This window comes from Oncorhynchus mykiss, chromosome 1 (genome assembly GCF_013265735.2).
Source record: "Oncorhynchus mykiss isolate Arlee chromosome 1, USDA_OmykA_1.1, whole genome shotgun sequence".
Classification (NCBI taxonomy): domain Eukaryota; kingdom Metazoa; phylum Chordata; class Actinopteri; order Salmoniformes; family Salmonidae; genus Oncorhynchus; species Oncorhynchus mykiss.
The window spans coordinates 8,271,748-8,294,696 of record NC_048565.1 but is presented as its reverse complement, the minus strand read 5'-3'; the positions used below and the strand labels follow the sequence as shown (position 1 = coordinate 8,294,696).

At 44.5% G+C, this 22,949-nt stretch overlaps 1 protein-coding gene across 2 annotated transcripts in view; it reads left to right on the top strand.

Annotated features, from left to right (window-relative positions):
* Window positions 1–20,059, top strand: part of LOC110529671 (run domain Beclin-1-interacting and cysteine-rich domain-containing protein) — a 66,450-nt gene extending 46,391 nt beyond the window's left edge. For both annotated transcript variants that reach the window (XM_036986903.1, XM_036986914.1), the window contains 10 exons: window positions 2,745–2,849; window positions 8,340–8,400; window positions 11,115–11,247; window positions 11,528–11,673; window positions 11,944–12,008; window positions 12,142–12,380; window positions 12,576–12,637; window positions 14,813–14,966; window positions 15,379–15,472; window positions 19,263–20,059. In XM_036986903.1, coding sequence (XP_036842798.1) covers window positions 2,745–2,849; window positions 8,340–8,400; window positions 11,115–11,247; window positions 11,528–11,673; window positions 11,944–12,008; window positions 12,142–12,380; window positions 12,576–12,637; window positions 14,813–14,966; window positions 15,379–15,472; window positions 19,263–19,411 — 1,208 coding nt within the window. In that variant the 3' untranslated portion in view covers window positions 19,412–20,059. The remainder of the gene's footprint in view (window positions 1–2,744; window positions 2,850–8,339; window positions 8,401–11,114; window positions 11,248–11,527; window positions 11,674–11,943; window positions 12,009–12,141; window positions 12,381–12,575; window positions 12,638–14,812; window positions 14,967–15,378; window positions 15,473–19,262) is intronic.
* Window positions 20,060–22,949: the final 2,890 nt, after the last annotated feature.

Genomic DNA, 22,949 nt, shown 5'->3' with positions numbered 1-22,949 from the left:
ACATCAGCTGTTCTGGACGACTGTGTGATCGCGCTCTCCATAGCTGATGTGAGTAAGACCTTTAAACAGGTCAACATTCACAAGGCCGCAGGGTCAGACGGATTACCAGGACGTGTACTACGAGCATGCGCTGACCAACTGACAAGTGTCTTCACTGACATTTTCAACCTCTCCCTGACCGAGTCTGTAATACCTACATGTTTCAAACAGACCACGATTTTCCTTGTGGCCAAGAAAGCGAAGGTAACCTGCCTAAATGATTACCGCCCTGTAGCACTCATGTTGGTAGCCATGAAGTGCTTTGAAGGCTGGTCATGGCTCATTTTTGTTATATTATCTATACAATGGGCCATAATTGATTTTGGCCCATTAGGCATGGCATATTACCAAGTTCAAGGAGCTTTCCATTTTGATTGGGTTATTTTGCCTAAAAACCTTTAGGCCTACTTGTAAAAAAAAAAAAAAATGTAATTTGTATTTCTAAGTCACAGCCTACAGTGCATTCAGAAAGTATTCAGACCTCTTGACTTTTCCCACATTTTGTTACGTTACAGCCTTATTCTAAAATGAATGAAATACCATTTTGTCCTCATCAATCTACACACACAATACCCCATAATTACAAATACATTGTTGCAAATGTATAAAAAATAAATAACTTACCTTATTTGCATAAATAATTAGACCCTTTGCTATGAGACTCCGTGCATCCTGTTTCTATTGATCATCCTTGATGTTTCTACAACTTGATTTTAGTCCACCTGTGGTAAGTTCAACTGATTGGACATTATTTGTAAAGGCACACACCTGTCTATATAAGTTCCGACAGTTGACAGTGCATGTTACAGCAAAAACCAAGCCATGAGGTCGAAGGAATTGTCCGTAGAGCTCTGAGACAGGATTGTGTCGAAGCCCAGATCTGGGGAAGGGTACCAAAACATTTCTGCAGCATTGAAGATCCCCAAGAACACAGTGGCCTCCATCATTCTTAAATGGATGAAGTTTGGAACCACCAAGAGTCATCCTAGAGCTGGCCACCCGGCCAAACTGAGCAATCAGGGGAGAAGTGCCTTGATCAGGGAGGTGACCAAAACCTGATGGTCACTCTGGCAGAGTTCCTCTATGGAGATGAGGGAACCTTCCAGAAGGACAACCATCTCTGCAGCGCTCCACCAATCAGGCCTTTATGGTAGTGGCCAGACAGAAGCTACTCCTCAGTAAAAAGGCACGACAGCCCACTTGGACTTGCCAAAATTAACCTAAAGGACTCTCGGGCCATGAGAATCATGATTCTCTAGTCTGACGAAACTAAAATGTTGGCCTGAATGCCAAGCATCACATCTGAAGGAAGCCTGGCACCACCCCTACGATGAAGCATGGTGGTGGCAGCATCATGATGCGGGGATGTTTTTCAGCGGCAGGGACTGGGAGACTAGTCAGGATCGAGGGAAAGATGAACGGCGCAAAGAACCGAGATCCTTGAAGAAAACCTGCTCAGGACCTCAGACTGGGGTGATGGTTCACCTTCCATCAGGACAATGACCCTAAGCACACAGCCAAGACAACACAAGAGTGGCTTCGGGACAAGTCTCTGAATGTCCTTGAGTGGCCCAGCCAGAGCCCAGACTTGAACCTGATCAAATATCTCTGGAAGGACTTGGAAAATGGCTATGCAGCGATGCTCCCCCTCCAACCTGACTGAGTTTGAGAGGCTCTGCAGATGAGAATGGGAGAAACTCTCCAAATACAGGGTGTACCAAGCCTGTAGCCTCATACCCAAGAAGACTCGAGGCTGTCATCGCTGTCAAATGCACATCAACAAAATGTGCCAAAAATAAAGTCAAATCTGTTTTTGTTTTGTCATAATGCGGTTTTGTATGTAAATTGATGAGGGGAAAAAACAATTGAATCCTTTTTCTAATAAGGCGTAAGAACGTAACAAAATGTGGAAGAAGTCAAGGGGTCTGAGTACTTTCCAAATGCTGTACTCAAAATGTATAGACTATAATGATTTAATACAATGAAATGTTGTTTAAATGCTGAGTGCTTTATGTCCCTAACAGCCTATTGTGTGGCACCTCCCTGACCAAGGCACTTCTCCCCTGATTGCTCAGTTTGGCCGGGTGGCCAGGTCTAGGATGACTCTTGGTGGTTCCAAACTTCATCCATTTAAGAATGATGGAGGCCACTGTGTTCTTGGGGATCTTCAATGCTGCAGAATGTATACGTATAGACTATAATGATTTAATACAATGAAATGTTGTTTAAATGCCGAGGGCTTTATGTCCTTAACAGCCTATTTGTGTGGCGCTCGCAAATGCTTCACAATTTCTTTCTTTCTAAGCTATAGCCTTGTAATAATTGAAATAATATAGCTGACATTTATTTTCGTTCCTTCTTAGGCATATTCAAATACTTTTCATTCAAATCCATATCGTTTTGGTTTCAATACTTGAAAATGAAATGGTAGGTTCAGGTAGTCACAAAAATAGATGGGTGTTGGTTAAATTGTGATTTTTAGGGATTTTTTATTTTTTTTTCTCCCTTATGTGAGCACGGATCGGTTTTTAGCGGAGCGGTTTGAGCTGCTCGTCAGCACCGGGATTTCCAACCTCTCAACTTCGCTCACATCTTCTGGCACCCATACAACTCCTCCATTTTGGGCTTAGTCCCCATGTCGTCATTTTGCTGGTATTCATTTTAACCATCTGGCGCTCTCTCTCCCCCCCCTCCCCCTCTTTTAGTGTTCCATTCAACAGACAGTGGATGCTCCCGCAGGAGCTCCCAGGATTCCTTTCACCTGTCCAACTCCGGCTCGGCCGAGGAGGTGGAGGAGTGCGAGCTGAAAGGTAGAGCGAGGGAGGGGAGACATTAAATGCATATCATAGACTATAATGATTTAATATCATTCACCACCTCATCGGCAGGTGTCCCATCATATTCACCCACCAAGGCCGGAAAACGTCTCCCATTTTTACTGCCAGTTGTTAACATTGCTCTCTGGACTGTTAGGGAAAGATAGATTGGTGTGTGTGTGTGTGTTTTGTAAAAGTTATAAATATTTTATTATCTATGATAAGAGCATACGAAGGCAGGTTCATGTAAGGTTAATAGGCACAGGCTGGTAGTCATAACTGTGGCTTCACGAAAAGGGGTGGGTGTTTTTAACTTATTAACTTAACTTATTTGAATGAAAAGATTAGAGGATGTGTTACGTTTTCTGTGGATCCAGCTTCTAAGATACTGTGCCAGTCTTAACTAACAGGGTTTGTGGGCTAACACTTGAACACACATTATACCTAACATTGCGGCAGGGTAGCCTAGTGGCTAGAGTGTAGAGGCGGCAGGGTAGCCTAGTGGCTAGAGTGTAGAGGCGGCAGGGTAGCCTAGTGGTTAGAGCGTTGGACTAGTAACCGGAAGGTTGCAAGTTCAAATCCCCGAGCTGACAAGGTACAAAGTCTGTCGTTCTGCACCTGAACAGGCAGTTAACCCACTGTTCCTAGGCCGTCATTGAAAATAAGAATTTGTTCTTAACTGACTTGCCTTGCCTTAAATAAAGGTCAAAATATAAAATAAATTGCATGGGCTTTAATGGGCTTTAATGTGTGTTCCCATGTCCTTCATCTGTGTGAGGGGTACTGCTTTGTGGGTAGTGTATAGGATGTAGTATATATGTGTGGGTATGTAGTAGGTTAAAGGTTATGTGTGGGGGTGTGAGGTAGTATATAGTATACAGTGGTGTGTGTGTGTGCACACTCATTCAAAAGTTTGGGTCACTTTGAAATGTCCTTGTTTTTGAAAGAAAAGCAAAAAAACAAACAAATAAAAGTCCATTAAAATAACATCAAATTGATCAGAAATACAGTGTTAATTGTTAATGTTGTAAATGACTATTGTAGCTGGAAACTGATTTTTTTTTATTTATGTAATATCTACACAGGCTTTTCTTTTCACAACAAGGACATTTCTAAGTGACCCCAAACTTGAACGGTAGTGTATATGTGGCGTTGTGGGGCTGGTGGTGTGTAGTAGTATTTTCGTGGTGGTGTGTGTGTGTGTGGTAGTGTATGTGTGTGTGTGTGTGGTGGTGTGTATAGTGTATATACAGTTGAAGTCGGAAGTTTACATACACTTAGGTTGGAGTCATTAAAACTCGTATTTCAACCACTCCACAAATTTCTTGTTAACAAACTATAGTTTTGACAAGTAATTTTTCCCAAAATGGTTTGCAGACAGATTATTTCACTTATATCTGTATCACAATTCCAGTAGGTCAGAAGTTTACATACACTAAGTTGACTGTGCCTTTAAACAGCTTGGAAAATTCCAGAAAATGATGTCATGGCTTTAGAAGCTTCTAATAGACTAATTGACATCATTTGATTCAATTGGAGGTGTACCTGTGGATTTATTTCAAGGCCTACCTTCAAACTCAGTGCCTCTTTGCTTGACATCATGAGAAAATCAAAAGAAATCAGCCAAGACCTCAGAAAAACAATTGTAGACCTCCACAAGTCTGGTTCATCCTTGGGAGCAATTTCCATATGCTAGAAGGTACCACATTCGTCTGTACAAACAATAGTGCGCAAGTATAAACGCCATGGGATCACGCAGCCGTGACACCGCTCAGGAAGGAGACTCGTTCTGTCTCCTAGAGATGAATGCACTTTGGTGCGAAAAGTGCAAATCAATCCCAGAACAACAGCAAAGGACCTTGTGAAGATGCTGGAGGAAACGGTTACAAAGTATCTATAGCCACAGTAAAATGAGTCCTATATCGACATAAGCTGGAAGGCCGCTCAGCAGGGAAGAAGCCACCTCCAAAAAAGGCCAGACTACGGTTTGCAACGGCACATGGGGCCAAAGATTGTACTTTTTGGAGAAATGTCCTCTGGTCTGATGAAACAAAAATAGAACTGTTAGGCCATAATGACCATCGTTATGTTTGGAGGAAAAAGGAGGAGGCTTGCAAGCCGAAGAACACCATTCCAAAAGTGAAGCCTGGGGGTAGCAGCATCATGTTGTGGGGGTGCTTTGCTGCAGGAGGGTCTAGTGCACTTCACAAAATAGATAGCATCATGAGGATGGACAATTATGTGGATATATTGAAGCAACATCTCAAGACATCAGTCAGGAAGTTAAAGCTTGGTCGCAAATGGGTCTTCCAAATGGACAATGACCCCAAGCATACTTCCAAAGTTGTGTCAAAATGACTTAAGAACAACAAAGTCAAGGTATTGGAGTGGCCATCACAAAGCCCTGACTTCAATCCTATAGAAGATTTGTGGGCAGAACTGAAAAAGTGTGTGCGAGCAAGGAGGCCTACAAACCTGACTCAGTTACATCAGCATTAGGAATGGGCCAATATTCACCTAAGTTTGTGGAAGGCTACCCGACACGTTTGACCCAAGTTAAACAATTTAAAGACAATGCTACCAAATACTAATTGAATGTATGTAAACTTCTGACCCACTGTGAATATGATGAAAGAAATAAAAGCTGAAATTAATAATTCTCTACTATTATTATGACATTTCACATTCTTAAAATAAAGTGGTGACCTAAGACAGATACTGTTTACTAGGATTAAATGTCAGGAATTGTGAAACTGAGTTTTTAAATGTATTTGGCTACGTTGTATGTTAACTTCCGACTTCAACTGTTTGTGTTGGTGAGTAGTAATATATTTATATAGTATATGTGGTGGTGTGTAGTACTATATAGTATATATGTGGTAGTATATAGTATATATGTGGTGGTGTGTAGTACTATATAGTATATATGTGGTGGTGTGTAGTAGTATATAGTATATATGTGGTGGTGTGTAGTACTATATAGTATATATGTGGTGGTGTGTAGTACTATATAGTATATATGTGGTGGTGTGTAGTACTATATAGTATATATGTGGTGGTGTGTAGTAGTATATAGTATATATGTGGTAGTATATAGTATATATGTGGTGGTATATAGTATATATGTGGTGGTGTGTAGTAGTATATAGTATATATGTGGTGGTGTGTAGTACTATATAGTATATATGTGGTAGTATATAGTATATATGTGGTGGTGTGTAGTACTATATAGTATATATGTGGTGGTGTGTAGTACTATATAGTATATATGTGGTGGTGTGTAGTAGTATATAGTATATATGTGGTAGTATATAGTATATATGTGGTGGTATATAGTATATATGTGGTGGTGTGTAGTAGTATATAGTATATATGTGGTGGTGTGTAGTAGTATATAGTATATATGTGGTGGTGTGTAGTAGTAGTAGTATATAGTATATATGTGGGGCTGGTTGCTGAGTGTAATCTATGTCTCTCAGATGGCTGTGAGGGCCAGTCCCTGATGGCGGTGTCTAAGAGTGTCTCCCTGTCGCACACCTCCCTCTTCTCAGGTATCTGGTCTGGTGGGGGCGGGGCGGGGCTAAGGAGGCCAGGGAGCTATGGGTTGGGAGGGTAGGGTTGGGCTCAATCCCAGTTTTCATTAACCAAACACACTGCTGGATTCTCCTGCTCCTGCTTTCTCCCGTTGTGCTCTATACAAACAAACACGTGACTGGCTCAACTGTTCTGGGGAACTACGGTAAACTTCATCATGTAAAATAATGTGACCCGTGAAAGGAACAACATAACCGGCTTCATTACCTAAAGTGGGGGGGGAGAAATATTGTGAAACACTATGATTCCACTATTACTCTAAATCTATTGACATTTACTGAAATGACAATGCAACTATATTACATATATCTCCTTTAAAATAAACATCAGATATGACACGTTCAAGATTAGAGTTAAGAGCCTTTTACAATGGACTACAAACAAAATGGCTGCCACCTAATCGTATTTGCTGTGTTCTATAAGGGCGTAAGCTATCAATAAATGATAAGATAAGATAAGATAATCATTGCAGCATTGGTGAGACATACTGCAGCGTGGTAGGCTTTCATAAGACAAAGGACACTTAATGATAGATCAGTCCTTTTGTATATAAAGGTAGTGATTTTTCTTTGTGATGGTCTGAATTTGATGCCTTTCTTTTGAACCAGGTGATGCTATAGTTTGATAGTTGTGCTTTTTAAAAGCACTGAGCCTAATCTCGATCTATCTCTGTTTCTCTCTCAAAAATGTAAGAGGCTTTAATGGCAAGGGAAAAACACATGTTTTACATTGCCAAAGCAAGGAAGAGAGATTAATAAGCAAAAGTGAAATAAATAAATAAAAATAAATAAATAAAAACATTAACACTCACAAAAGTTCCAAAATTAAAAAGACATGTCAAGTGTAATTGTCTGTATACAATGTTGTAATGATGTGCACATTGTTAATCAACATAAATATAGGTTGCATTTACAATGGTGTTTTGTTTGTTCACATTTTTCTGAGAATTTCCTTATTCATGTCTAGGCAGATGTAAAATGTTACTGTATTGACTCATTTAAAAGTGGGTTTAGGTCTGCCCTATATAAAATTAGCATACGCCCTGAGTCTCTTCCCTGTTTCACATCTGGTAGTGTGGTGGATGGGACTACCAGCTCTCTGGGGAGCAACCAGTGGGTCCGTCTCGTTTATACCACGTTTCTTGTAGGATGACAATGTCTGTATTTTCAGTTTCTTTGATGAAGTCTGGGTTCCTGCTTTTTAGGCCAAAGGCAGATGACCTTGTATATATTCCAGGATGAGATAGTAAAAGCTTTGTGTTCCATAGTGTCTAGTGTTGTTTTGTGTGTTTTAGGCCCCGAACCATCACAGTAGGTGTGAGCAGAGCATGTTGAGCATCTGTCACATACCTCTTAGGTCACAGGATGGGGCTTGGGCAGGTGTAATAGTGGGGGTTGGGCAGGTGTAATAGTGGGGGTTGGGCAGGTGTAATAGTGGGGCTTGGGCAGGTGTAATAGTGGGGCTTGGGCAGGTGTAATAGTGGGGGTTGGGCAGGTGTAATAGTGGGGGTTGGGCAGGTGTAATAGTGGGGGTTGGGCAGGTGTAATAGTGGGGGTTGGGCAGGTGTAATAGTGGGGGTTGGGCGGGTGTAATAGTGGGGGTTGGGCGGGTGTAATAGTGGGGGTTGGGCGGGTGTAATAGTGGGGGTTGGGCGGGTGTAATAGTGGGGGTTGGGCGGGTGTAATAGTGGGGGTTGGGCGGGTGTAATAGTGGGGGTTGGGCGGGTGTAATAGTGGGGGTTGGGCGGGTGTAATAGTGGGGGCTTGGGCGGGTGTAATAGTGGGGGCTTGGGCAGGTGTAACAGTGGGGGTTGAGCCTGATTGCTTTGCTCACGGCCTGGGCATATGTCCTGCTGTTATGTTGAGGTTCCTTTCTCTTTCTCTCTCTCAGATGCAGACATAAAGCGCGGTGTGACATCCAGTGGCCGCTCTTTCCTCGGATCAGAATCTATGTAAGAACTACTTCCTCCCTCCTCAAAGAGGTTGGCCTAATGCCAAATCGACCTCTATATCCTTTGCCCTATGCACTTGTGTAAATAGGGCAAAGAGCACTCACCAACTTGTTAAGAGCACTCACCAACTTGTTAAGAGCACTCACCAACTTGTTAAGAGCACTCACCAACTTGTTAAGAGCACTCACCAACTTGTTACGAGTTACTCACCAACTTGCCCTCTGATAGGATAAGTCTTGGTCTAAGATTTCCAAAAGTGTATAATCTACGTGCACAATTAGTTGTAATGCACATATGAAAATCATAAATGGCATATAGATTGGTAGAAATGGTAGGATAAATTATTAATTGTCACTTAGGGTAGCCTAGTGGTTCGAGCGTTGGACTTGTAACCGAAAGGTTGCAAGTTCAAATCCCTGAGCTGACAAGGTACAAATCTGTCGTTCTGCCCCTGAACAGGCAGTTAACCCACTGCTCCTAGGCCGTCATTGAAAATAAGAATTTGTTCTTAACTGACTTGCCTAGTTAAATAAAGGTAAAATAAACATGAAAAAGGTTGCCGACTCCTGGTAGGGGGGAGTGGGATACATTGAGCCAAAGGGGTAAATTGAGCCACCCTTGTTTTCTAGGAAACCGTACACAAAATGAATAATTTTACCAAATATTTAGGAGTTTGTGAAGGAAGAAACCACATGGAAAAAGTTAGCTCCTAAAAACAGATTTTCACCAAGTCAAAATGAATTTCTTGTGTTACAGGTTTCATGGTGCTTGTGGATAATTGAAAGATTGTTTTATACATCAGTTTGGGTCTCGATCAGCTCCAATATGAGGTCATAAACCTGGCATGAAAGTGCATCCTTGTAGCTGTGTGGAATAATAATCATATCGTCAAAATGTTTGTCTTTCTATTGCTGGATTCGAACTTGCAACCTTGTGAAATCAGAGGCAGATGCTTACTTATTGTTTGCGGTAGCTGGAATTAGGCTATTGTTTGCGATAGCTGGAATTAGGCTATTGTTTGCGATAGCTGGAATTAGGCTATTGTTTGCGGTAGCTGGAATTAGGCTATTGTTTGCGGTAGCTGGAATTAGGCTATTGTTTGCGGTAGCTGGAATTAGGCTATTGTTTGCGGTAGCTGGAATTAGGCTATTGTTTGCGGTAGCTGGAATTAGGCTATTGTTTGCGGTAGCTGGAATTAGGCTATTGTTTGCGGTAGCTGGAATTAGGCTATTGTTTGCGGTAGCTGGAATTAGGCTATTGTTTGCGGTAGCTGGAATTAGGCTATTGTTTGCGGTAGCTGGAATTAGGCTATTGTTTGCGGTAGCTGGAATTAGGCTATTGTTTGCGGTAGCTGGAATTAGGCTATTGTTTGCGGTAGCTGGAATTAGGCTATTGTTTGCGGTAGCTGGAATTAGGCTATTGTTTGCGGTAGCTGGAATTAGGCTATTGTTTGCGGTAGCTGGAATTAGGCTATTGTTTGCGGTAGCTGGAATTAGGCTATTGTTTGCGGTGGTTGGAATTAGGCTATTGTTTGCGGTAGCTGGAATTAGGCTATTGTTTGCGGTAGCTGGAATTAGGCCAATGTTTGCGATAGCTGGAATTAGGCCATTGTTTGCGATAGCTGGAATTAGGCCATTGTTTGCGATAGCTGGAATTAGGCTATTGTTTGCGGTAGCTGGAATTAGGCTAATGTTTGCGGTAGCTGGAATTAGGCTATTGTTTGCGGTAGCTGGAATTAGGCTATTGTTTGCGGTAGCTGGAATTAGGCTATTGTTTGCGGTAGCTGGAATTAGGCTATTGTTTGCGGTAGCTGGAATTAGGCTATTGTTTGCGGTAGCTGGAATTAGGCCAATGTTTGCGATAGCTGGAATTAGGCCATTGTTTGCGATAGCTGGAATTAGGCCATTGTTTGCGATAGCTGGAATTAGGCTATTGTTTGCGGTAGCTGGAATTAGGCTATTGTTTGCGGTAGCTGGAATTAGGCTATTGTTTGCGGTAGCTGGAATTAGGCTATTGTTTGCGGTAGCTGGAATTAGGCTATTGTTTGCTGTAGCTGGAATTAGGCTAATGTTTGCGGTAGCTGGAATTAGGCTATTGTTTGCGGTAGCTGGAATTAGGCTATTGTTTGCGGTAGCTGGAATTAGGCTATTGTTTGCGGTAGCTGGAATTAGGCTATTGTTTGCGGTAGCTGGAATTAGGATATTGTTTGCGGTAGCTGGAATTAGGATATTGTTTGCGGTAGCTGGAATTAGGCTATTGTTTGCGGTAGCTGGAATTAGGCTAATGTTTGCGGTAGCTGGAATTAGGCTATTGTTTGCGGTAGCTGGAATTAGGCTAATGTTTGCGGTAGCTGGAATTAGGATATTGTTTGCGGTAGTTGGAATTAGGCTATTGTTTGCGGTGGTTGGAATTAGGCTAATGTTTGCGGTGGTTGGAATTAGGCTAATGTTTGCGGTACTTGGAATTAGGCTATTGTTTGCGGTAGCTGGAATTAGGCTATTGTTTGCGATAGCTGGAATTAGGATATTGTTTGCGGTAGTTGGAATTAGGCTATTGTTTGCGGTAGTTGGAATTAGGCTAATGTTTGGGGAAGTTGGAATTAGGCTAATGTTTGCGGTAGCTGGAATTAGGCTATTGTTTGCGCTCGTTCAAATTAAACAGTTTGGTGTATGCTTGTTCTCTATTCCGACTATCAATCTTTCTCTCTCTCTCAGTTCTCCGTCGTTCCTCCAGTCTAACTCTGCTGAGTCGGTGGCCATGGGCCTGCTCAGGCAGTTTGAGGGCATGCAGCTCCCTGCAGCCTCGGAGCTCGAATGGCTGGTCCCAGAACATGATGCACCACAGAAGGTACACACACACACACACACACACACACACACACACACACACACACACACACACACACAAATAGACACACACACACAAATAGACACACACACACAAATAGACACACACACACACACACACACACACACACACACACAAATACACACACAAATAGACACACACACACAAATAGACACACACACACACACACACACAAATAGACACACACGCACACACACACACACACACACAAATAGACACACAGACTCACACAAACTGACCTGTATCCTGCTCCACTCAGCTCCTGCCCATCCCTGACTCCCTGCCCATCTCTCCTGATGACGGGGAGCATGCTGATATCTACAAGCTGAGGATCCGAGTGAGAGGGAACCTGGAGTGGGCCCCGCCGCGACCCCAGATCATCTTCAACATTCACCCCGCGCCCAAGTGAGTCCTTAACACACACACACACACACACGGGTCACAAACTTAGTTGCTGACTTCACACTATTCTCTGTTTGCCTCCCCCTTTTTTGTTTCTCTCTCTCTCTCGCTGTGTCTCACTCGCTGTCTCGTTCTGTCTCGTTCTGTCTTTCTATCGCTGTCTCTCTCGCTGTGTCGCTGTCTCTCTCGCTGTCAGTCACTCTAGTTCTGTCTTTTTGTTTCTTTCTGCCTGTCTCTCACTAACCCTCCTCCCTCTCCTTTTCTCTCTATCAGGAGGAAGATCGTTGTGGCCAAGCAGAACTACCGCTGTGCAGGCTGCGGGACTCGCATAGACCCAGGTACAAATCACATTGAAGATACCCGCTGCCATAGCTCAACCACCCATGTTATCCCTATCCCACGGTGGCCATTTTGTGTCAACCTCCCCCCCTGCCTCACTCACATTAAAACTCTTAACCCCCCCCCGGACAGACTACATCAAGCGAATGCGCTATTGTGAGTACCTGGGCCGCTACTTCTGCCAGTGTTGCCATGAGAACGCCCAGGCAGTGGTGCCGGGACGTGTGCTGAGGAAGTGGGACTTCAGCAAGTACTATGTCAGCAACTTTGCCCGGGACCTGCTGGGCAAGATATCAGGAGACCCCCTGTTCAACCCTAACGACATCAACAGTGGCCTCTACAAGAAAACCAAAGCCCTGGAGACTGTCCGGGTGAGAGGACTTGATTTTGTAATACTTGCCTGGTTAGTTTAAGGCTGGTTTGTTTAATGCTTATCTTATTTTAGGTTTGGTTAGTTACTTTACTTCAGTTTACTGTAACTCACCTGTACTAGAAGGAAAACGCGTTATGGTTATGAGTTTGAAATGCATTCTGTGAACTAAGTATATTTTCCTAATATTCTTCAGGTTTTGAGGGTCCAACTATTCCACATGAAAAACCTCTTTAAGACCTGCCGCCTAGCTAGAGAGTAAGTTGTGTTGTATTTATTATGTCTCTCCATCAGCATTCCTGGGGTCCAGCAAAATGAAGTCAGTTTATACAATTAAAAAAACATTACAATACATTCACAGATTTCACAACACACTGTGTGCCCCCAGGCCCTTACTCCACCACTACCACATATCTACAACACAAAATCCATAGTGCGTATGTTATCGTGTGTGTAGGCATGTGTCTGTACCAATGTTTGTGTTGCTTCACAGTGCCCACTGTTCCATAAGGTGTTTTAAAAAATATATCATTATATCTAATTTTACTGCTTGCTTCAGTTACTTGATGTGGAATAGAGTTCCATGAGGTCATGGCTCTATGTAGTACTGTGTTCTTCCCATAGTATGTTCTGGACTTGGAGACTGTGAAGTGATGTCTTGTGGAGTATGCATGGGTGTCCGTGCTGTGTGCCAGTAGTTCAAACAGACAGCTCGGTGCATTCAACATTAAGACATCTCATGAATAAAGGTAGTGATGAAGTCAATCTCTCCTCCACTTTCAGCCAGGAGAGATTGACATGCATATTATTAATATTAGCTATCTGCGTACATCCAAGGGCCAGCTGTGGATGGCCTGTTCTGAGCCAATTGCAATTTTCCTAAATCCTTTTTTGTGGCACTTGACCACACGACTGAACAGCAGTCCAGGTGCGACAAAACTAGGGCCTGTAGGACCTGCCTTGTTGATGGTGTTGTTAAGAAGGTAGAAACTAGGGCCTGTAGGACCTGCCTTGTTGATGGTGTTGTTAAGAAGGTAGAAACTAGGGACTGTAGGACCTGCCTTGTTGATGGTGTTAAGGCAGAGCATTGATTTATTATAGAAAGACTCCCCATCTTAGCTACTACTGCATCAATATGTTTGGACCATAAACAGTTTACAATCTAGTGTTACTCCAAGCAGTTTAGTCATCTCAACTTGCTCAATTTAAACGTTATTTATTACAATATTTACTTGAGATTTAGGGTTTAGTGAATGTTTTGTTCCAAATACAATGCTTTTAGTTTTAGGAATATTTAGGGCTGACTTAGTTTTAGAGTGGGTGGCAAGGACTAACTGCAGCGCTTTGTTAAGTGTTGCAGTCATTTCAGTCGCTGTCGTAACTATAGTGTTGAGTCATTCGCATACAGAGCCCTACTGGCTTTACTCAGTCAGTGGCATATCGTTAGTCAAATTTTTAAAAAGTAAGGGGCATAGACAGCTGCCCTGTGGAATTCCTGATTCTACCTGGATTATTATGTTTGAGAGGCTTCCATTTAAAGAACACACTCTTTGCTATGTTAGACAGGTAACTCTTCATCCACAATAAAGCAGAGGGTGTAAAGCCATAACACACGTGTTTTTCCAGCAGCAGACTATAATCGATGGTGTCTAACAAAACAGACCCCACAATCTTTTTATCGTTTGATCTTTTCATTTCTCAGCCAATCATTTCTCCAATAATTTCTCTCAATGTCTCTCAGCCAATCATCAGTCATTTGTGTAAGTGCTGTGCTTGTTGAATGTCCTTCCCTAGAAGCGTGCTGAAAGTCTGTTGTCAATTTGTTTACTCTAAAATAGCATTGTTACAGTTACCAGCTAAGGGTTGGTAACAGGCTGATTTGGTATTTGAGCCGGTAAAGGGGGCTTTACTATTCTTAGATACAGGAATGACTTTAGCTTCCCTCCAGGCCTGAGGGCACAAACTTTCTAGTAGGCTTAAATTGAAGATGTGGCAAATAGGAGTGGCAATATTATCCTCAGTTATTTTCCATCCAGATTGTCAGACCCCGGTGGCTTGTCATTGTTAATAGACAACAATAAAAAAAAATGTACCTCTTCCACACTGACTTTACAGAATTCAAAAGTACAATTCTTGTCTTTCATAATTCGGTCAGATATACTTGGATGTGTAGTGTCAGCGATTGTTGCTGGCATATCATCCCTAAGTTTGTTTATCTTGCCAATGGAAAAAGTAATTAGTGTAGTTGTGTGTGTGTCCTGCAATAACTGGTATTGTTGGTATGAGACGGTCCATTCCATTGACATGTCTCCTAATAGTATTCCTCCTCTGAGAGGACTGTGTGTCTGCACTAACAGGTAAAGTATTCCAGCTATGGATGGTATTGTTGGTATGAGTTCCCCTGACGTGTGTCCCTGCGTTTGGCCCCCACAGCGTGCTGGACCAGTTCGACAGCCTCCCTGGTCACCTGACTGAGGACCTGCACCTGTTCTCCCTCAGCGACCTCAACGCTGTGCGCAACGGAGAGCTGGCCCCCCGGCTACGAGAGCTTCTGAAATTGGGTTCCGCGCACGTGGCTGGCTGTGTGGTGAGAATGCTTATCATGAACCAGAGACTCCTGTTGTCACTGTAGTTCACTCTCAGATACGCTAATAGAGATACATTGTTGATTTTGATATGGGGATTTACATTTGTAATTGTCTTTTTACTCTATCCTAGTTAAATAAAGGTTAAATAAAATATCCATATGAGTAGGATGATTGGTCTTCACCAATCCAGTGTGATTGTGAACTAACATTCTGGAGTTGTCCTTCTATAAGATGGCTAGTACTGTGTGTGTCAAATGACTGTTTGCGCCATGTGTTCCAGTGGACTTGTGGGTGTTCTAACGTGACATTTTCAAAGTAAAAAAAATAAATAATAATAATTGTTTTCTCAGTGTTTGGCTCTTGCCCTCAAGGTCTCAATTTCCCCTTTATCCCTGTCTTTGTCTCCCACAGCTGTGTCAGGCCAAGGGCTTTGTGTGTGAGTTCTGCGGCAACGACAAAGACATCATCTTCCCCTTCCAGTTGAACAAGTGCACGTGCTGCGAAGGTGAGCCCCCCCTGCTGGTGGGAGGACTGGGTGTCCCACGGGCCCCCTCTCCCTTCCTCTCCCCCTCCTGGAGAAATTGGAAGTTCCGCAGGCTGGCCAGGGCCCTCTCCCAAGACAAGAGAGAGGGAGAGGGAGGAGAGGAAGAGGGGGAAGAAGAGAGTGAGGCAAGGGAAGATGAGGAGAAATGGACTGGAGAGAGAGAAAAGGAGAGGAGGAGAACAGAAGGGGAGACGAGGAGGTTATTCACAGCGTTCCAACATGGAACTCTGGCCAAGGCCTTCTGGAGTAAAGGAAAGGAGGAAGATGAGGAGAATCTAGAAGGAGGGCAAGAAGCAGAGAGGGAAGGAGAAACCCAGACAGGGAAAGGAATGGAGGAAGATGAGGAGAATCTAGAAGGAGGGCAAGAAGCAGAGAGGGAAGGAGAAACCCAGACAGGGAAAGGAATGGAGGAGGAAGCAAAGTTTGAAACTGAGGAGGTTGAGAACAAAGAAAGGGAGGACAGGGAAGACAGTGAGGGAAGTGCAGAAGGACACGTGAAGAAAGAGAAGGGCAATTTATTCAAGGCCCTCGGTGTCAGCAAACTAACCAACACTTTCTCCAAGGACAAAGGATCCAGGGAAAGAGAGAAAGAAAAACAAGGGGATGTGGATGAGACAGAGAAGGAAGAGAGGAGAGGACTCTGGAAAGTCCCAGGGGTTGGGAGGCTAGCGAAAGCGTTCTCAAAAGTGGAAGTAGAGAGGAGGAAAAAGGAGAAAGAAGAGCTAGAGGAATTAGACAAGTGTGACAGTAAAGGGAAATTCTCTAAAAAAGATTGTTCAGACAAAGGAGTAAGTGAAGTACAAGAGAGTCACAGCAGCGTAGTAGTGGAAGGAAAGGACGGATGGTTCACAGTGAAACCTCCGGTTTTGGGCCTTAGGTTGCTCAACGTTTTCTCCAGAGACACCAGAAAGAAAGAAGGGAGGAAGATGAGTGATGAAAAAGAGAGAGTGGAAGAGCAGGAGACCCCATCTAACTGGAGATCCTGCAAAACACGCAAAGCCAGGAGGATAACAATCGGTAGGGGGGAGAGAGAAAAGAACCGGGGTGAGAGGGCGGTGGAGACGGAGGAGGAGAGAAGTAGAGGGGGAGGAACAGAGCAATAGATGGAGGGCAGTGGAGACGGAGGAGGAGAGAAGTAGAGGGGGAGGAACAGAGCAATAGATGGAGGGCGGTGACCAAGGCTCTCTCGCCAAGCCTAACGGAAGTGAAGTCAGATAGAGGATGGAGGGAGGAGTGCGAGGAGGGGAGGGAAAGCAGCGTTTCATTGACCTCCCCTTTGGAAAACATAGATGACTTCTAAACAGAAAGAAATTCCCCCTCTCTGAGTATTGGGAAGGATGAAGAGAATAGCAGAAAAGGTTTGGTTACAATAAATCCCTAATCAGTTGCTGTATTCCAAATCAAACCCCTATGGTTTACTGGTCAATCTGGAATTAGGAAAACAACTTGAATTACAAAAGACATGATTGAGAGATGCAGAATGTAGCACATTAACATCGACTTGCACTAGCTGTGATGGAAACGCGTGTGGACCGAGGTGAATTGGTATGGAAATATGTAACTTAGGATATTGTTTACTTGGGTATCAATTCACATGGGCAGTCACAGCCTAGAATTTAAACTTCCTCGTTCATTTCAACGTTGATCACTTCTTGCGTGGAATTCTTTGCGTTTCTGTGTGTGTGGTGGATTGTGGTTTCTTCACTATGGTGGTGGTGGTGGTTGGTTGGACTGGTTTTCATTGCTATGGTGGTTGGTTGGACTGGTTTTCCTCGCTATGGTGGTTGGTTGGACTGGTTTTTATGGTGCAGGGTGGCACTACAGGTGGAGGGTAGTTATAGGATGTTCCGACATCTTTAGTTGTGGCTGCCACGGTTGTTTGATCTTGTTGTCTGGCCTCTCCTTGGTGCCTCACTGAGCTCTGGCCTCTCCTTGGTGCCTCACTGAGCTCTGGCCTCTCCTTGGTGCCTCACTGAGCTCTGGCCTTTCCTTGGTGCCTCACTGAGCTCTGGCCTCTCCTTGGTGCCTCACTGAGCTCTGGCCTCTCCTTGGTGCCTCACTGAGCTCTGGCCTCTCCTTGGTGCCTCACTGAGCTCTGGCCTCTCCTTGGTGCCTCACTGAGCTCTGGCCTCTCCTTGGTTCCTCACTGAGCTCTGGCCTCTCCTTGGTGCCTCACTGAGCTCTGGCCTCTCCTTGGTGCCTCACTGGGCTCTGGCCTCTCCTTGGTGCCTCACTGGGCTCTGGCCTCTCCTTGGTGCCTCACTGGGCTCTGGCCTCTCCTTGGTGCCTCACTGAGCTCTGGCCTCTCCTTGGTGCCTCACTGAGCTCTGGCCTCTCCTTGGTGCCTCACTGAGCTCTGGCCTCTCCTTTGTGCCTCACTGGGCTTTGGCCTCTCCTTGGTGCCTCACTGGGCTCTGGCCTCTCCTTGGTGCCTCACTGAGCTCTGGCCTCTCCTTGGTGCCTCACTGAGCTCTGGCCTCTCCTTGGTGCCTCACTGAGCTCTGGCCTCTCCTTGGTTCCTCACTGAGCTCTGGCCTCTCCTTGGTTCCTCACTGGGCTCTGGCCTCTCCTTGGTGCCTCACTGAGCTCTGGCCTCTCCTTGGTGCCTCAATGAGCTCTGGCCTCTCCTTGGTGCCTCACTGAGCTCTGGCCTCTCCTTGGTGCCTCACTGGGCTCTGGCCTCTACTCAGTATGGCTGTGAAAGGTCAAAAGGTCCTACTGGCCTCACCTTCTGATGTACAGAATGTGTGTGTTAGAGGTCATTGTCAGATAACATTGTTTTTAACCGAGTGTTTTCGGCTACAGTGTTTGTCAGCTGTGTTCATCAATTTCAAATGTGACATGGCATAATTTTCAAGAGTTGCTTTTGCTGTCTGCCCTATCTGAAAAGTTGTTTTAGTATTTGAAAGTAGTTCTTTGTGTGTTATTTAAGAGACAGGTTTATATTGTGAAGCGTGGGGAAGAGAGATGTGGGTAATGGAGGATCAACTGGACTGAGAGAAAGTGTTGTTCGTTCGATGTGTGCCTGGCTGTTCACCATCTATTATTTAAGCATCAACTTCTCTGTTTGAATGTCAAATAAACACATTTGTGAATTTCAGTTTCTTTTGTCATTTCATTATCGTGGGAACAATAATATTCATTAGAAATATATGGTTTAAAAAATGTGTGCATTCGAAGCTTCCACCCAGGTGTTTCCTGAAATGGTTCAGGCACACATTTTTTGAGCTTTAGAAGCGGTGTCTCTGCCTCTATTGAGGCTTCTCATTGCGGTCATGTCTGAACTGGTTTGAGTGGTGAACTGACTCTTGACAAGTTTCTGTGTTTTTACCACTCCTCTGTCCCACCTTCTGCCTTTGCCACCAGCCTTACCTCTTATTTTATAGTTTTCTGTCACCCCTCCCCCCTCGCTTCAGAGACTATCATTGGCTCTTCTGCCGTGACATCACAACACCTCAGTCCTCTTCCCATTGTGAGCAATGTTGTCAAACCGGTTATTAGCGTTGCCGAACGCTCCCCCCATGTTTGCTTAAGTTGGTCAACAGGGGAGTTATGAGGTGGAACACCCCTTTTTGAGTGAATAAGGACGTTGTCCATTTATGTCCTGGTGTTCTTCCTCTACACATCCACAAGACAATGTCTTTTTAAATGGGAACCCACCCATTTTTGTGTGTCGTATCTCTTACATAGTGTTTCAGAGTGCAAGTTTTTTTTTTTCACTGATATCTTTCTTTTGTGTTTTGTCTTTCAGAGTGCAAGGCGTGTTTCCACAGCAAATGTTTTCAGGCAGGCAAGGAGTGCCCGCGGTGCCAGCGCTTGGCAGAGCGGCGGGAGAGGATGGCACGCAAGAACATGGAGGAGCAGGAGGATGAGGAGGAGGACGAGGGAGGCGGGAGCTAGGACGACGAACTGAGGAAACGAGGGTGGCGGGGAGCTAGGACGACGAACTGAGGGAACGAGGGTGGCGGGGAGCTAGGACGACGAACTGAGGAAACGAGTGTGGCGGGGAGCTAGGAAGACGAACTGAGGAAACGTGGGTGGCGGGGAGCTAGGACAACGAAGTGAGGAAACGAGGGTGGCGGGGAGCTAGGACAACGAAGTGAGGAAACGAGGGTGGCGGGGAGCTAGGACGACGAACTGAGGAAACGAGGGTGGCGGGGAGCTAGGACGACGAACTGAGAAACGAGGGAGCTGGAAAAGATGGAAAAACCAAGAGCACAACATGACAATGATTGTAGGGACCTTATTCCTTCAACTCCTCCCTCCATTCATCCCTCTTTCCCCTGAAAGTCCAGCTTCTGGATAGTGGATGAGCTCTGATGGTTTGGATTCTTGCTTTTGTTTTGTGAATGTCTTGCCAATACGCTAAATAACATATTATATTAACATATTGGCTGCTTTTATGGTTTTCTGCTCTGATTGCAGATATCCATCGTATGATGTAGTCCTGCCATTTATGTCAACAAGTTGATCAATTTAAATAGAACAAGGAAGGTAGAAGTACTGAAATCAACCACAACAAATAAAAAATAAAAAATCCCTTTAATACAAGTGCGATTTACTCCAACCCATTTCAGGCTATTTTAGCCAAGTGCCTCTGCGACCAATGGTCTTATACTGGCAGAGCTGGTGCACCATTGGTCGTTCTGGAGGAGTTGGAATGACAGGTCTCTGGAGGGAGTCTTTCAGTCAGTGTTGCACGGAGTTACGGATATTTTGTAAGATGAGGCAGCGTGTTTGTCCTGCTTTGTGTGCATCCTACAAAAAAAGTGTGTGTGTGGGGGTGTGTGTGAGAGAGGGGTGGGTGTGTGTGTGTGAGAGAGGGGTGGGTGTGTGTGTGTGAGAGAGGGGTGGGTGTGTGTGTGTGTGTGAGAGAGGGGTGGGTGTGTGTGTGTGAGAGAGGGGTGTGTGTGTGTGTGTGTGTGTGTGAGAGAGAGAGGGGGGTGTGTGTGTGTGAGGGGTATGTGTGTGTGTGGGTCTGTACTGTGTGGGTCTGTACTGTGGGTCTGTACTGTGTGGGTCTGTACCTGCTGAAAAGCACCAGCCTAATTGGACACTTAATGTTTCTGTTTTTGTGTCAAATATGAAGTGTGTTTTTGTTGTTGATTTATATCAATTTAATTGCACTGGTCTGTCGGGTTGGGGGGAGGGGTGTTGGTGATGTTTATCTCACACAAAGCATATAGGGCTTTACAGGTTATAGTACCGTTCTGACTTCAGCCTCGTACGACCATCTTCATCTTGTTGCTACATGGATTCATCTTGGGCCTCTTGGGCCGAGGTCCAATATTCCTGAAGGGCTTTACTGTCTTTCATGGTTTTGCTGTATTCAGAGTGTCTGTTCGGTTTCCCCACAGCGTGTTAATCCATCATCCCAAGTTTCACCATTTTGAATGTTTATGACGACTGATGGAAAGAATATATAGAACGGTTGTGTTTGAGGTTCGGGATCAAATCTGTTTGGTTTTCTGTTGGTCGCTCTGGTTAGTGATGTTGTGTCTTGGGGTGGGGAGTGTGCTCATTCACAAGGCGATTGGTAACACACGACATTTTGCTCTGGTTTTCCTGCCAGATTAAGCCTCTGACTAAGAAGCTTTTAGGACGGAGAATTTCCTTTTAGACTTTGTGTGTCTGTGGGAAACTAGCCCATATATAACACGGCTACATATATACAGACTGGCATGCCTGCTGTAGAAAAAAAACTAACTCCAGAACAGCATAGTTGGCCCTCATAAGACTCATAATTCAATGTTCCCTTCCCGACAGATATTCGTGTATAGTCTATTGCCAACCAGGGGAGTATAACCTTGTTCATCTAACATTTTAACAAGCCTGCTTTAAATAGAAACGCTATTGATATAATCGTCGCCCGGAAGGTGTCTGGGCCCGTGTTCAGTCCCCCCCCCCCCCCCCCCAGTCCATATAGTAGTATCCATTATGATCTGAAAGGCAAAACTGATCCTAGATCAGCACTTCTACTCCGAGACACATTGTGAATACAGGACCTGATCTCCAGTTGATTTTACTGATGGCCTCCCCGATCCAAGCAGACTCCCGTCCTTATTAAATAAAACACTGTTTTTACTGATGGCCTCCCCAATCCAAGCAGACTCCCGTCCTTATTAAATATAACACTGTTTTTTTTTTACGTGTAGGGTGCTGTGGAGCTTTAAGTAAACTACTGGAAGAAAATGCTATTGTTTGTGTTTTATGTACTGTTATATAATTCAAATATGATGACAATTAAAGACTGGTCAGACTGTTTTCTCCTGGTGTCGTTGCTGGTTTCTGGGGGATTGTGGGATGGATGGGTGGTTTGTACGGTAGCCCTTAGGGGCAAAGTAGCTTTGGGTTACATCCCAGTCTTGTTTCTCCTGAAGAGTGCACTCACTTCCCTCCATGGAATTTAGAAGAATTGACTGGTTTATGGAAACTCCCTCTAGCGCGTGCCTTACTCCAATCTAATGCTTTAAAACTTGGGAGTAGTGAATGAGGGAACACATGAGGAGGAAGGAGAGGTTATTGGGACGTCACCATGGCTTGATGTTTTTCTGCCACAAGACACAGAATCTTACATTTAGACAGGAGTCCAATGAAGCGAATGGAGTCAAGTAAAAGGCAAGACAATTAGGAGGTGAATTTATAGCCTTTTTCCATTTTGTTATTTTACAGCTTCGCAGGCTGTTAGCAGGCTTAAGTGTTAATTGAGCCCTGTGGGTAATGAGGACTGGTATAGTAAGGGCTGGTGTGTATACACACACACAAACACACACACACACACACAGAACACAGCTCTTTCAGTCGAGTACTTCAGTTTATTGTTCATGAAAAATGTGTATTCAGACCTCGGGGCTTCTAAACCTTCGGGGCTTCTAAACCTTTGCTGCTTCTAAACCCTCGGTGATTCTAAAGCCTCGGGGCTTCTAAACCTTCAGACCTTGGGGCTTCTAAACCTTCGGGGCTTCTAAACCTTCAGACCTCGGGGCTTCTAAACCTTCGGGGCTTCTAAACCTTCAGACCTCGGGGCTTCTAAACCTTCGGGGCTTCTAAACCTTCAGACCTCGGGGCTTCTTAACCTTTGGGGCTTCTAAACCCTCAGACCTCGGGGCTTCTAAACCCTCAGACCTCGGGGCTTCTAAACCCTCAGACCTCGGGGCGTCTAAACCTTCAGTGGGGTGTTATTCTTGGTGAACATGGTAGCGTTTCACTAAAATCTCCACAGGCATTTAGTATATCAGATAAATAACATGTAGTAAGCCTACATGGACTGTAGGGGCATATGACTGTAGGGGCGGCAGGCAGGTAGCCTAGTGGTTAGAGGGGGGCGGCAGGTAGCCTAGTGGTTAGAGGGGGGCGGCAGGTAGCCTAGTGGTTAGAGTGTTGGGCCAGTAACCGAAAGGCTGCTAGATCGAAACCCTGAGCTGACAAGGTAAAAATC